This window comes from Propithecus coquereli, unplaced genomic scaffold, assembly GCF_000956105.1.
Source record: "Propithecus coquereli isolate 6110/MARCELLA unplaced genomic scaffold, Pcoq_1.0 Scaffold39, whole genome shotgun sequence".
Taxonomy (NCBI): domain Eukaryota; kingdom Metazoa; phylum Chordata; class Mammalia; order Primates; family Indriidae; genus Propithecus; species Propithecus coquereli.
Window position 1 is genome coordinate 8,567,987 of NW_012149618.1, and position 14,869 is coordinate 8,582,855.

General features: G+C 38.2%; 1 protein-coding gene across 1 annotated transcript in view; it reads left to right on the forward strand.

Annotated features, from left to right (window-relative positions):
• LTBP1 (latent transforming growth factor beta binding protein 1) overlaps positions 1 to 14,869 on the forward strand; it is a 482,178-nt gene that overhangs the window by 371,755 nt on the left and 95,554 nt on the right. Inside the window, exon 20 of the mRNA XM_012652425.1 lies at positions 1,710 to 1,835. Coding sequence (XP_012507879.1) covers positions 1,710 to 1,835 — 126 coding nt within the window. The remainder of the gene's footprint in view (positions 1 to 1,709; positions 1,836 to 14,869) is intronic.

Here is a 14,869-nt window from a genome sequence, read left to right on the forward strand (position 1 = left end):
GGGAAATAGACAAGTAGAAAATGATTCATTGATCTTCCTTGAAATAGCTGAAAATTAGGGACACTAACAAGAATGGGAGGATTATTAAGAAAATATGAGTAATTCCTACTTGGTTTCTTATTTTGGTTCAGCAATGCATAGGCCAAATAGTCTGAATTATGTGGCAGATGGAAGGGTAAAGAGTTCAGGATTACTAAAGAGAGGTGGATAAATCAATAATTGCCAAAATTTCCATTGCGTAATAAAATCAAGTCAAAAAGAAGAGCCCCAGGAGATCGTGGTTGCAGGGAAGTGGTGACTTTATTGAGGACCACACAGCTGGTGGCTCAGCATGTTCTAGAGGTCACGAGGAAGAGCTCGTAATCTGTACCTGTCCCCTGTTCCTGTTAAGTTTGCAGTGTTTGTGTGGGTTCCTGTATTGAGGAACTCTTCAGTAAGAGCTAAAGGAGGCCTCGGAGACTTCAGGAAGATAGGAAAATGACCTGGGTGGGGCTACTGCCTGGATGGTACTAAAGACGTGATCATTTTTATGACCCTAATTAACCAACAGAACCTTAACCTACCACTGATAAGTTAGTAGAGAATGAACATAACTGAGAAATTTTGTGATGGACAAACATTCCTAAGACACTGTCAACTAGGAGTTAGGAACTCAGAGTTAAAATATGCAGTTCTTCTCAAGGAGCAATCAGTGTAATGAGGGACAGATGAGTGGACCAACAATTAGTCAGCTGGGTGTATCAGCACCATTGTGAATAGGTGAACCATTCTCCAGGTTTCTTATGTTGTCATCTTGGGCACTGTTAGCCAGCATAATTAGAACTGGTGTGAAAGACTGTTTCACCTACACTAAATATTCTGTATGTTGTCAGTGTTTAGGAGTGCCTCATGACCCTGGCCACAGGGAGCAGAATTACCCACATCGAGGACAAGCTGAGCATAAGATGGTCAACACAAGTTTAACTACTGCACGATCTGTTCATGAGTCTTCATAATAGTAGCTACCACTTTTTGACCCTTAGTTGTATGTTAGGCATTGCAGTAAGCACTTTATCCTCCTTCACTAATTTCATCATCACAAAGCCATGCAAACATGAACTTCCTTGGTCTAAAAGACCTTCTTTTACTTTTATTTCTCTTTCTCATTTTCAATGAGATATAAACTGGAGCATATTTCATGTATATATTTATACATTTGTGAAGTGGCATTTCTGAGAAAAATATAAATAAGTAAGACACGTCCAGCTTTGCCCTTAAGCAACCCACATCGTAGGGACGGACAGGCAGGGACGTAACAAGGTACTACCGGCTGTAACAGGGTCGTGTGCATGGTGTGGGAGAGGACAAAGGAAGACACAGCTTTCTCACCAATGAAGAATATTTCTTAGAGTCGTTCATTCAATTAGAGTGTTCCTCAACCCTCCAATATGTCTAAAATAGGGGTAGCTTGGAGTTGAACCTATGAAATTGCTGTTTTTGTAGGTCAGAAATGGTTGAACATTGGCTATTTCATGAGTCAACCTGAATAGTTTTCCTCTCATGACAGGTTCAACTTGTCTTGTGGTCTGTTATCTGGACAAATGGTACAGTATTGCCACAACATAAATATCCAGCCATTTTGTAATAGATTTTCTTCACTGTATGTCTGATAGCATATGAAAACAAAACATATTTTTTCCCAGTATTTGAAACTCTCTTTTAAATTCCAGATATTAATGAATGTGAACAGCCAGGGCTCTGTGGTCCTCATGGGGAATGTCTAAACACAGACGGTTCTTTTCACTGTGTCTGCGAACAGGGTTTCTCACTCTCTGCAGATGGCCGTACGTGTGAAGGTAAGATAAACCGTAAGGAATCATGTAGTCATTGTGTGATAAAGCAGAGAGGAGATTGCTCTCTATTTAAACAGGCAAAGACTTTAAGACACTAAGAGGTACTCATAATTCAAGGCTTCAGAGCATGTATGCTTCAAGGTGACTCATCCCTGAAAGCAGAGCTCAGGGGTTGCTGGGATTTACAAATAGGATAACCTAAGGTTTGATGGTGAAAATTCTCACAGACGCTTCCACTGCTGGTACTGAATTAATGAGTCAAAATGTGCAGGGACTGATGACTTTAAACCTGAAGGAAAACTGTGGCAACTTCCCTGTTATAACCCAAGACTCTGCCTGTTTTGATTGTGCTTCCTGGAGATCATCTTGATCATCCTGTTTCTAAAAAATAATGTCTTGCTTGATTGCTCTGTATTATTGTGAATAGAGATTTTCTAGAATTAATTCCCTTAATATCCTTGTTTCTAAGCCAGTATATTTACCTATCAGTATTTATTATCCCCTAAGAGCTAATTAAGTTATTAGGCATTAAGATACCACTGTTGGCTTCCTGTTTGCAACCTCTGTATGTTTGCCGGGATACAGCACTGGTTATTTTGATAAGATTTGTGTTCTTGGTGACTATTATAGTTTGATAAATTGAGGAATAATTTATCTGAACCATTTTAAACGTAAACTGAGAAGATTCTCCTTAATTATCATTTCAGTTCATCTCTTTGGGAATCTAGGTTATTGAAACTCAGCTATATTTTGAAGAAATAAATCACAAAATTTCTGTTCTGGGTCTAAGATAGAACCCAGATTTGTTGCTCTAAAAAATAGTGCAACAGGAGGTGTCTGCTGTCCTTGCTAGTACCACAATGGAACCAAGCCGAGGCCCAGCAACCAGGTTCATCTGAAACTAATTATTATGTTGGGAGGATTAAACTGATTTTATAAAAAGCCAGAGATTGTTGAACTTGCTCTCCTGCTGAGCAGACAAAACATGGATGCCAGATTCGGCTTCAAGTGGAAAAGACATAGTGCAGGGTAGGGTTTGAGCAAACAGATTGAGGGGTTTGGAAGGGATCAGAAGTTGGGAAATGGAGAAAAGCATCATAATAATGTGGGTGATGAGAGATTTACAAGGAATCCACACTTCAGTGGTTCGAGATTTCTGTTAATTTTATATTTAGAGCTCTGAGCCTAAAGCTTTCAGAAAGGACACTGTGTGAATGCGTACACTCTTCGGAAGAGATTATAGTATTTCCCAGCTGACGAATAGGGTGCTAGTCCATCTAAGTCACTGATGAAACAGATCTGCAGAATCCCTGAATTCCAGAAAGATGCAGCTGTGTTTCCTTGGTTAGCTCTCAATCATGGATGGTAAAGGCTGCCTTCACTGAAAAATGGTCCAAGGTATAACTGCTGATAAAAACATAAGTCAACTCATGTGCTTACTGGTCAAAGCTATTATTCCGGAAGAATATACCAAATATATAAATATATTCACATTTATTTTGTCTTTTGTACTTGGTACTTTTTATTTAATCCTGTACCTTTTTTAACACTGATTTCTGCAATTTGAGAGTTACATAATCACTGTAATTTAGTTGCAGCTCTAATTTGTTGGTCATTTACTTGGCAAAAACTTGAATTTAAAAATGTGTTCTTAGAAAACTTGTAGTGCTTTGTAAATTACCGTACTCATTGAGTATACTCTCTTTGACACTTGGTCCATGCTTTCTTACTCCAGAAACTGGACAATTTTACAAGTAAGAAAACAGGCAATTTAGAACATAATGTTGATATATGGGCATATAAGTAGAAATCTCCCTAATTATTAGGTATGTTGTTCTCTTTCTAGAATAAGTTCTGCAAGGATTTTATTTTTTATGGGCTTAATCCAATATATATATTAAATTAGTTCAAATTTTCTTTTGTTGGACTTAGTCTGAAACTTATGGCAGTAGCACTACATCCTGATTCTACCGTTGGCTGTGGTGTAGGACAGAGCCAGCTCACGTGATCAGGATTTAGAATGAAGCTTACATGTGGCTGGGATTCAGCAATGGAGCCGATGTGCACAGTATTTGAATTCGCAGTGAGAAGTGGCTGGCACTCTTATCTTATGCCCATTCACCAGCTTCCTTGTGAACCTCTGTTAAAGCAGCTGACACATGCTGACCCTAGACCTACCCTGCTGTAACCAGGGCTAATGAACCTCACATAGCTAAAGGAAGGAGGGCCCTTCCCTGATTTCCCGTGGCTTGGAGAGTTGTCAGCATCTGCTTGTAGTTATGAAGCACAGTGGAGAGGCAAACTCTGTAAACATGAATTATCTTAAGCAGCACAGCAGGCTCTGTAGAAATAAAAATGGCACCACCGGCTCCTTCCTTTCCCTTACCTGTACAGGTTGAGTATCCCTCATCTGAAAATCCAAAATGCCCGCAAATCTGAAACTTTTTGAGTGCCGATGTCATGCTCAAAGGAAATGCTTATTGGAGCATTTCAGATTTTGGATTTTTGGATTAGGAATGCTCAACAGGTGAGTATTACACAAATATTTCAAAATCTAAAAAAAATAATAAAATAAAAAAACTCCAAATCTGAAGCACGCCTAGTCCCAAGCATTTTGGATAAGGGATACTCAACCTGTATGTGGTGATCTGGGAACACATTCCTGGGAGAGGAAGGAGAAACACCTTGGTTCTCCCACATGAGAAAAAGAACAGTATTATTCGAAGTTCAAGTGGAGTGGGAAGTAGGTGGTGGCTGAGCAGCTATTTGTCATTCATTCATTCACCTACCAAATGCTTACCAAGTGCCTGTCCGTGCCAGGCACCGTTCCGAGGGCAGAACACACATAGTTCTTGTCTGCGTGGAGCCTGCATGCCAGTACGGGAATTGGGAATAAATAAGCAAATAGTACATATAGGATACATTAAGTGTTTATACTTAAATGACATGACACAGGTACACTTTATGGATATACGTACATGCAGAGTGGGACGTGCCGTGTTTAATGTAATGTGCAGGTGATTCTTCCCAAATCCTAGACTTGGATGTCAGAAAGTTGCAGGGGAGCAGGACCCTTTGGGTCAGCTTCTTCCTCTATACTCCCCTTTCCTCTCTCTTGTCGTTCATCTCCTGCCACCTTCTTTTCATCTTACAGCCACAGCTTGTATCTTGTATATAAAAACAAAAGAAACGTTTTATTTCCTTCACTCACTCACTGTTTTATATCCCATTTTACCATGTCCATTTGTTTCAGAGAAATCCACAATTCCTTTTCTCTTTTACTTTTTCCCATTTTTTATATCATGGGGTTTTAATTCACATGGAAAATATTCATCATTGCATTCATAAGCTGACTCAGGGATTAATTTTTTTCATCATCAGCAGAATGTGTGTGAGTGGGAGAAAAGTAGGAAAACCTGTGGCAGTTGGATTCCTAAGGGTCTTCACCTGTCCACTGACTGTGGGGAAATGCCTCCTGGTCTCTGACTTTGCATCATGGCTTTCCTCTGCCTCCTTCCTTGCTGCATCAGCCAGGATCAACTGTGCTCTTCCAGCCCCGTGTCCAGGCTGAGTGAGGGCTCGTATAACTACAGGGGAGTTGGGTACATTACACGCCTGTAGGCCTCACTGTGCCCTCCAGCCTGTTCCCATGATAGAATGGCCATGTTCAGCCAGTGGGGACCCCCAGGAGCCCAGATGGCTGGAACAGATGAAACACCAGCAGCTTGCGGAGCCTGGGCACCTTTTCCTCCATTGTTTGCCATGCATGTTTAGTACAAACCATGGCCAGAATCACCCCCTGAAGCCCAGACTTTTATTCATCCATTCATTCATTCATTCAACAAATATTTAAGTGTCTTCCTGCATGCCAGACGCTGTTTTAAGTACTGGGGCTACAATGTAGTGAACAACAACAAAAAGATCCCCACTTTCTTATACGCAATAAACTAATAGATAAGTAAACTGTATGAGATGTTAGTGATAAACCCTGTGGGGGTAAAAAGTAGAGCAAACTAAGTGGGATCTAAGGGCTAGAGCAAGAAGAGGGAAGCCGCTATGATACTACCTGCGGTGGTCAGAATTGGCTGTTCTGCCTCTGTATGTGGGTTTATGAAAGAAATAGTAGAATTTTGTGTCTGAGTAAAATCATGGAGCCATGTTAAGTGCCTCTTATGTTCAAACTGGTATTCTGTTGGCAAAGTGGTAAAGGCTCATCAATAAATAGACAAGGGAGCATGAGATGGCTGGCTGAGGGCCTTTTCCCCGCTGCCAGCGTGAATTCTGTTGTCCAGATGGGGGAATAAACAATCACGTGGAGTACAACACCAAGTGTGAACCCTCTTGTAAACTGTGGACTTCGGGTGATGATGACGTATCGAGGTAGAGGTTCATCGATCATAACAAACGTTTCCCTCTGATGCAGGATGTTGAAAGTGGGGGAGCCTGGGGGCCAGGGTGGGGAGAGCAGGGTGAGTATGGGAACTCTGTGTAATCTGGCTGTGAACCTAAAACAGCTCTTAAAAATAAAGTCTGTTTAAAAAATCAGACACATTTCTGGCATCACCTATTTTTTACTGAAAAACAAAAATCAAAAATCCTTTAATTAAACCCTATATTTCACTCCTATATATTTTTCCCTGGGGTGATGGTGATGGTGATGATGATGATGATGATGTCGTCTCTCACTTTTCAAAATAATACCCCAGACTGAATATGCGATCAGCAGCTTCTGCTCCTGGTTGACTGAAATATTGAGAGCTGCAAAATTGGAAGAGGATGACTTACAACATCTAGCCTGAACTCTGACTTCCACAGTATTTTACCAAAAGTATTCGAAGAATCAAGTGCTATAGTAACCATAGAAGACTCTAATCCCATAACCTTCTTGGGTATTCGCTATAAACCAGTCCTTGCTAGCACGTTCATCTGAAAGAGAAAATATAACACATGCTGGTAAAGATGGCCATATGACTGGCCAGATAACTGGTAAAGATGCCCCATTTCTTAAAGTTTACTGAGAAGAAGAATATCATGACTAAACGAAGGTGGGTTCAAACTCTTAGACTAATTTTGTGTTCCTTGGGAACCAGAAAACACAGAAGAAGCAACATTGCCAAATCAAAGAAATAACAAATTGGGAGCAAACACGGTTGTTTTCAGACTTTTAGGTACATTTTCTCCGAACAGAGGAGAATGTGAAAGCATAAAGCCGTGGTTGACAATGCTCCAAGGCAATTGGTGGTTTTGTGGTGTGGATATAGAACTTTATGTCTGTCGCCAAAGGGAAAATATTTTTGAAAATGATTTAGCCAAGTAGGACACTGAAGTACCCTGACACAGTAATATATTACATCTGGCTGCTTAACCTAAAGATTTTTAGGTTTTTAATAGTTTTAGGGTCCGAAACTGAAAAATCTACTAAGAGAATATGACTTGAGTGTTTCTTTTCTAAAGCGAGGGAATTTACTTTAACAACAGGATCCACTCTGTCCCGCATGCGAAAGGAAAAAGGCTCATGCAAAATTCCAGGTAAGGAAAGGAAGTGGCTTCCAGCTATAATGGCTACTGTTCACACTCACTCTTCCTATGAATGTACTTCTGCAGAAGTGAGTGAAAATGGATGTTTAAATCATTAGGGAGAGAGCTGAGGAAATTTTGCTGGAATAAGCTTCTTTTGGACCCAGAATGCAGATTTTCCATGCATTGCTTGATTGTCTTCCGTTTATCAACATTTGTGTAAAGAAATTCATAATAGTAGCAAAAAACTCAAGAGCTCTTCCTAAGCCCTTTTTTTTTTTTATCACTGCTGACCTTTTCAAACCCCAGAGCTATGGAAAATCATCTGTTAATAGGAGGAGAAGTAAACACTTTGCTTGCAGCCAAAAAGTAGACACGAGACTGCCAGAAAGTGAAGCCTGTGACTAAGCAAGCTGACCCTGCACACTTTATACTGATACCCGGTTCACGCCCCGTGTGCTGGGTTTCTTGCATCTATTAATATCTTGGCGAGTCTTTGGATGTCATTAACAACCTGAGTTCTCGTTAGATCACAGAATCCTGTTGTGAGCAGTATTTTAGTACTTTAGACCTAAATTGTAATGCCTCATGTATTGATTCCAGAAACAGTTACTTGTTAGACATCTGACTGATGTCTTGGACTCCCAGTGCGAGGGGCCTGGAGATGCTTCATATATCTGATTTCATGACTTCATTAAAACAGCAACAGTAATAACAGGATTCACTGAGTTCTTACAAGCCACGGACTATGCTAAGTGTACTGTACCCATTTTCTCATTTAATCGCAACAAAACCTATAGGTAGGTTAAGTATTAATTGGTATGCTTTGGCTACAACAAACAGCTTAAAATGAGAAAATTCATTATACTAATAAGTGCAGAGATTGTCACCTTTTGCCTCCTGTGGATCTTTCTTTAAATGCTATTTTCTCACTGAGCCCTCTTCTGACCACCTTTTCTCAGATTCACTCACCCCATAATAAATTAATTCATTCACTTCCTGTTCCTCCTTTTTTATTTTTTGCCTTGTTCTTCTTTACTACCTTATTCTACTTCTTTGTCTTGTTTATTGTTCATTGTTGGATTCCACTGCCAAATGCTGAGGCCAGTAAGACAGGGATTGTTTTCTGTATTGTTCACAGCTCTGGATGCCATTAGGAATACAGACACTGCTTGACTCACAATGGAGTTAAGTTCTGATTAACCCATTGTTAAGTTGAAAATATCATAAGTCAGAAATGCATTTAATACACCTAACCCAGTGAACATCATAGCTTAACCTAGCCTGCCTTAAATATGCTCGGAACACTTACGTTAGCCTACAATTGGACAAAATTATCTAACACAAAGCCTATTTTATAATAAAGTGTTGAATATATCATGTAACTTACTGAATATTCTGAAAGTGAAAAACAGAATGGTCATATGGGAAACCAAAGTATGATTTCTACTGAATGCGTATTGCTTTGACACTACTGTAAAGTCAAAAAATCCTAAGTAGATTTAGTTAGAGCACAATAAATATTTGGTGACTAAAGGAAGGAGGAGATGGTCTGTAGCTCATCCTAGATGATCAGGAAACATTCATGATAAAATTACTCCAAACTGTGTCATGCATTTTCGTGAAGGCGTCCCTATTTTTTGAAGATTTAACTCTCTAAAGCACACCCTGAGTAACTATTGGGTACAGCTGTAGTTGAGAAATTTGGATGTGGAGTTTGAGTACATGGTTTTGGACTCTTGCTCCAGTACTTCTAAGCTGCGCGAACTTGGGTAAGTTACTAAACCTCGAGTGCCTCAGTTTCCCATCTGTATCAGGAGGATAATAATACGTATATGAAGTTGATGTGTGTTGACATGCATCAGCTTAGAATGGAGCCTGGTCCGTAGAACATGCTCAATGAATGTGAGTTATTGTTACTATTTTAGCACTTCTCACACTGGTAAGTTACCATAGTCCTCCCTTAGACTTAGTTTTGCTTTCCACAGTTTCAATTACCCGCAGTCAACTATGATCCAAAAATATTACAGTATTTTAAGAGAAACAACATTGACATAATTTTTATTACAGTATATATAGTTCTATGTTATTATTAGTTATTGTTAATCTCTTACTGTGCCTAATTTACAATTCAACTCTATCATAGATATATATGAATAGGGAAAAAACACAGTTTATATAGGGTTCAGTACTATCCATGGTTTCAGGCACCCACTAGTGTCTTGGAATGTATCCCCTGCAAATAAAGGGGGAATAAATACTGTATTGTCATTTGTTTCCTTCGTATGTGAGCACCTAAATGGAAGGAACATTTAACACCTATTTATTTTTATCATATTGGTGTTTATGAAATATACAACATAAAGATTAAGCCTTTGTAAATGAAATTGGTAGCTCCAACTCCAGATCCAGATGTCAGTGAACTGTCATATTCATATTCTATTTTCAAACCCCAAATGTATTGAAAATCATATAGAATGTAGTGTAGTAATTCATTTGTATGTAATTTGCTTTAATTCTTCACCCTTCATTTTCCCTAAGAGTTCCATATGACTTTCTCCATTTATCCACTAAGTATTGCAAGTTTTAAATCATGTCAAGTATCAATTGCTAGTGAACAGGCAGCCAGAGCTGATGCTTGTTTGCACTTAAGCATTTGGAGATGTTATTTCTACAGGTACACTGTCTATTTTCTGTGGTTTTATAACTGATCTTTCTTGGCCTCCTATTTGAATATAGAAAGAGAAAAATTAGAATAGTGAAAAAAATGAGAGTTTTTTTGGCTGATTTTATGTTGCCTCTGGGGCCTATGTGTCAAAAAGACGAATCTGGGGTTTGATATGTTTGGCCTGTGCTTCAAGCTTTCTCATAGTCCTCACTGGCAATACCTCTTAGTGTAAGAAAGGCTGTATGAAAAGAGAAAGCACACAGCATCACTCTAAATTGAGAATAAGATGTTTATTTTAAAAAATCCCAGGTAGAAAAATGCAAAACTATTAAATTAATGCAGAGATGATCCAAATGGTTGTAAACAAATATGTTAAGACAAAGTAATAGTACATTTGAAAAGTGTATAACAGTGTAAAAACACAAAATGTATATTTCACATATATTATCTTTTGTGAATAATTGTGGTAGAAGAAATATGCAATTGAAATTCAAGATATTTTCCAGTAGCATCTAAAACCCTTTTCCTGAATGGCATGAAATTTATTTATAACAGAGCTAAAACATTCCAGTTTTTATGATAGTCTTTATAATTCTTTACTTACAAGGAGTGGAAAAATGGGGTAGGCTTGCTTGCTTGCTTTTTCTTTCTTTCTTTCTCTTTTTGAGGCTTTCTTCTTAATTTTTCCCTTTAAATTTTTATATTTCTTTTCTGTAAAAAATTCAAATCCTTCTCATATACTTTTCCAGTTTTTATATACTGTCAGCCCATGGTGGGAAAAAATAGGAAGAAAATGTCTTCTTAAATTTAGAAATATACCTTGATTCTCTTCTTTTCTAAAGAAGTAGCGATGACTTACTGTGTTTATAGGTTTTGCTTTTGTGAAAAAAAATAAGAGTGTTTTGTGCTTCATTAAAAACATAGTACTTTTCAACCTAATTCAGAATTTTTCCTTTAAATGTTCCAAATATTCAGTTTTGGATTTTAACATGTACTATTAAGGTTTTATAGTAATTGAACAAATATCTGGCACGTGCAGTGGCTTCCCCATGCAGCACCTCTTAGCTCCATTCTCAGAGTGGGAAGATACGTGCCCAGCACAAACTTTGTGCTTTCAAAGATGCTAATGACGCAAGTGCCCTTTCCAGATACAAAACCTTAGGTGTCTAAGCTCCCTCAATGAGGAAGACTGTTGGGGCAGACCACTTGCCCGGTTTTTTTGGTCACTCACTGAATGAGCTTGTCAATACAGTTTGAAATGTAAAAGCTGACGTACCTTCTTTTTTTTCTTTTTTCGAATTTTTATAAAAACAATCTAAACTGACTTCAATCATAAGAATTTTCATCCTTGACTTTATTTTGGATGATAAAGAGGGAATCTCTTTCTATACATTAACCCCCCCTTTCTTTGTCTTCAAAGCCTATTAGAAATGAGGAGGGATAATTTAAATATTTGAAAAATTCTTAGGACTCTTTTGGGTGTTCAAAAAAAAATCACAAAATTTTAAAAACTCATATTCTACTCTTATGTAAAGAACTCTATACTAACTACGTTTATTTTTGAACTCATGAAAAGGCATGTGTTGTGGGGAAGGGAGCAGGGATGGGAGCCAGAGCCCAAGCTCAGTGATGCAGGTAGACTCTGGAAAGGGGCGGAGCCAGCAAAGCCTTCTGGGCAGGGCTACTCCAGATCTAATGTCTCCTGAATGCTTAACAGTAAAATACAACCTGCCTTTTGAACATCAAATGTGCTGTACTTCCATCGTACATTATCTGTTTAAATATTCATGATTCTGGCTGGGCGCAGTGGCTCAGGCCTATAATCCCAGCACTTTGGGAGGCAGAGGCCTCGGGAGGATCACTTGAGCCCAGGTTGTTGAGGCTGCAGTGAGCTGTGATCGTGCCACTGCACTCTAGCCTGGGTGACAGAGCCAGTCCCTGTCCCTTAAAAATACACACACACATATGTATGTAGATGTATAAATTATATATACAAACATATGTAAAAATAAAAATACTTAAAATTCCAAAGCCCTATATCTTAGAATATTAGGATTTTAGGCTGTTCTTAATATATAACAATGCTGCTGTAATTCTAAGAAATGATAAAATCATTCCTTAATAATTCTCCATCACCTTCTACAAGACCAAAAACTAGAATACTGGGGAGAGAAGAGTCAAATAATTTCCATGACATGGAGTGGGTCCTGTAGAAATGGAGTTAAATTTCTAAAGAAAGATATATTGAATTCTGTATGTTCTCTTGTTTTTGCTTGTATTCCTATTTTAAAAAAAAAAAAAACTCACAAAAGTAGCATAACTTCATTTTACAGTTGGAGAAAAGTAAGTTTCTTACTATTAGAATGTCTTAAAATAAGCCGTTCGGAAGTGATCAAGATTACTACTTGGAGTCCCATAATATTTTAGCTGAATATATATGCATTCCAATGGCCCTCCTGTCTGTTTAAAACACACACACACACACACACACACACACACACACACACACAATACCTCTTACCCATGGGCAATAGAGAAACAAAATGAGCTTTTGAAATGGTAATATTGTCGTTAACAGGAAATGTAGCAGTGTAGATTAGCTTCTTTTTGAGACAGGGTCTCTCTCTGTTGCCCGGCTTAGAGTGCAGCGGTGTCATCATAACTCACTGCAACCTCAAACTCCTGGGTTCAAGCAATCCTCCTGCCTCAGCCTCCTGAGTAGCTGGAACCATAGGCACATGCTACCATGCCCAGGTAATTTTTCTGTTTTTATAGATATGGTGTCTCACTATGTTGCTCAGGCTGGTCTTGAACTCCTGGCCTCAAACAATCCTCCCACCTTGGCCTCCCAAAGTTCTAGGATGACAGGTGTGAGCCACCATACCTGGCTGCTCTTTTTTTTTTTTTTAATTTCAAAATATTAAGGAGGCACAAAAGTTTTTGTTACAGGGATATACACTATCATTGCTAAAGTCAGGGCTTTCCGTGTGCCTACTACCAGGACAGTTCGTTGTACCCAACAGGTAAATTTTTATCCCTTACTCCTCTCCCACCTTCCCCCTTCTTAGTTTCCAGTGTCCTTTATGTCTTTTTGTGCCCATGTGCACCCATCATTTAGTTCCCACTTATTAGTGAGTTCTCACTTATTAGTGAGAACATGTGGTGTTCGTTTTTCCATTCCCTGAGATACTTCACTTAGGATAATGGTCTCCACTGCCATCCAAGTTGCTGCGAATGACATTATTTCATTCCTTTTTATGGCTGAGTAATGCTCCATGGTGTATGCATATACGTACACACACACCAAATTTTCTGTATCCACTCATGTATTCATGGGCATTTAGGTTGATTCCACATATTTGTGATTGTGAATTGTGCTGCAGTAAACATTCTAATGCAGGTGTCTTTGTGATAAAATGATTTCTTTTCCTCTGGATTGATACCCAGCAGTGGGATTGCTGGATCGAATGGTAGGTCTACTTTTAGCTCTTTGAGGAATCTCCATGCTGTTTTTCAATTTGCAGTCCCACCAGCAGTGTATAAGCATACCTGTTTCTCTGCAGTCACACCAGCACTGTTGTTTTTTGATGTTTTAATAACGACCATTTTGACAGGGGTAAGGTGATATCTCATTATAGTTTTAATTTGCATTTGCCTGATGATTAGTGATTTTGAACATATTTTCATGTGTCTGTTAGCCATTTGCCTGTCTTTGAAAAAATTCTGTTTATGTCTTTTGCCTACTTTTTGATGGGATTGTTTGTTTGTTTCTTGATTTTTTGTTTGAGTTCTTTGTAGATTCTGGAAATTAGTGCTTCGTCTGATGTATAGTTTGTGAATATTTTCTCCCATTCTGTAGGTTGTCTGTTTACTGTGTTATTTCCTTTGCTTTGTAGAAGCTTTTTAATTTAATTAAGTCCCATTTATTTGTTTTTGTTGCTGCTGTATTTGCCTTTGGTGTCTTAGTCATAAATTCTTTTTCTAGGCCTATGTCTAAAAAGTTTTTCCTGTGTTTTCTTCTAGAATTGTTATGGTTTCATGTCTTACATTGAAGTCTTTAATCTATCTTGAGTTAAGTTTTGTATGTTGTGATAGATACTGGTCCTGTTTCATTCTTCTGCATGTGGCTATCCAGTTTTCCCAGCAGCATTTATTGAATAGGGCATCCTTTCCCCACTGTATGTTTTTGTCTTCTTTGTTGAAGATAGAATTTTTTCACCCTTATAATTATTTGTTACTAGTATATAGCACCAAATTTGATTTTCATGCATTGATCTTGTATCCATGAACTTGCTAAATTCACTTGTTAATTCTAGTAGTTTATCTACAGATTCTTTTGGATTTTCTGCATATGCAATTTTGTTGTGTAAGTAATGCTAATTTTATTTCTTCTCTTCTGATAAATATACCTTTTATTTCCTTTTCTTGTCTTACTACACCATATAGGACCTCTACAATGGTGTGCAGAAGTGGTGACAGCTACCTTCCTTGTCTCATTCCCATCTCATCAAGGAAAGCATTTAATATGATGTTTGCCATAGGTGTCTTTTTTTCCCTTAAATAGATACTCTTTATCAGATAAATAAGTTCCCTTCTATTTCTGTTTTGCTAATGGTCTTTGTCATGAATGGTTTCATAGATGTCTTTTCTGCATCTTTCGAAATAATTCTGTTATTTTCTCCTTTATTCTGTTAATGTGGTGAATTACTCTTAATGTGGTGAATTATTCTGTTAAAGTGGTGAATTACATTGGCTGGATTTCTAAACAAGATAAAAGTTTATTTCTGTGTAGCAGCCTAAGTAATCTAGGGCTGATAATGCAGCTTACAGTACTGGGACCCAGACAATATCT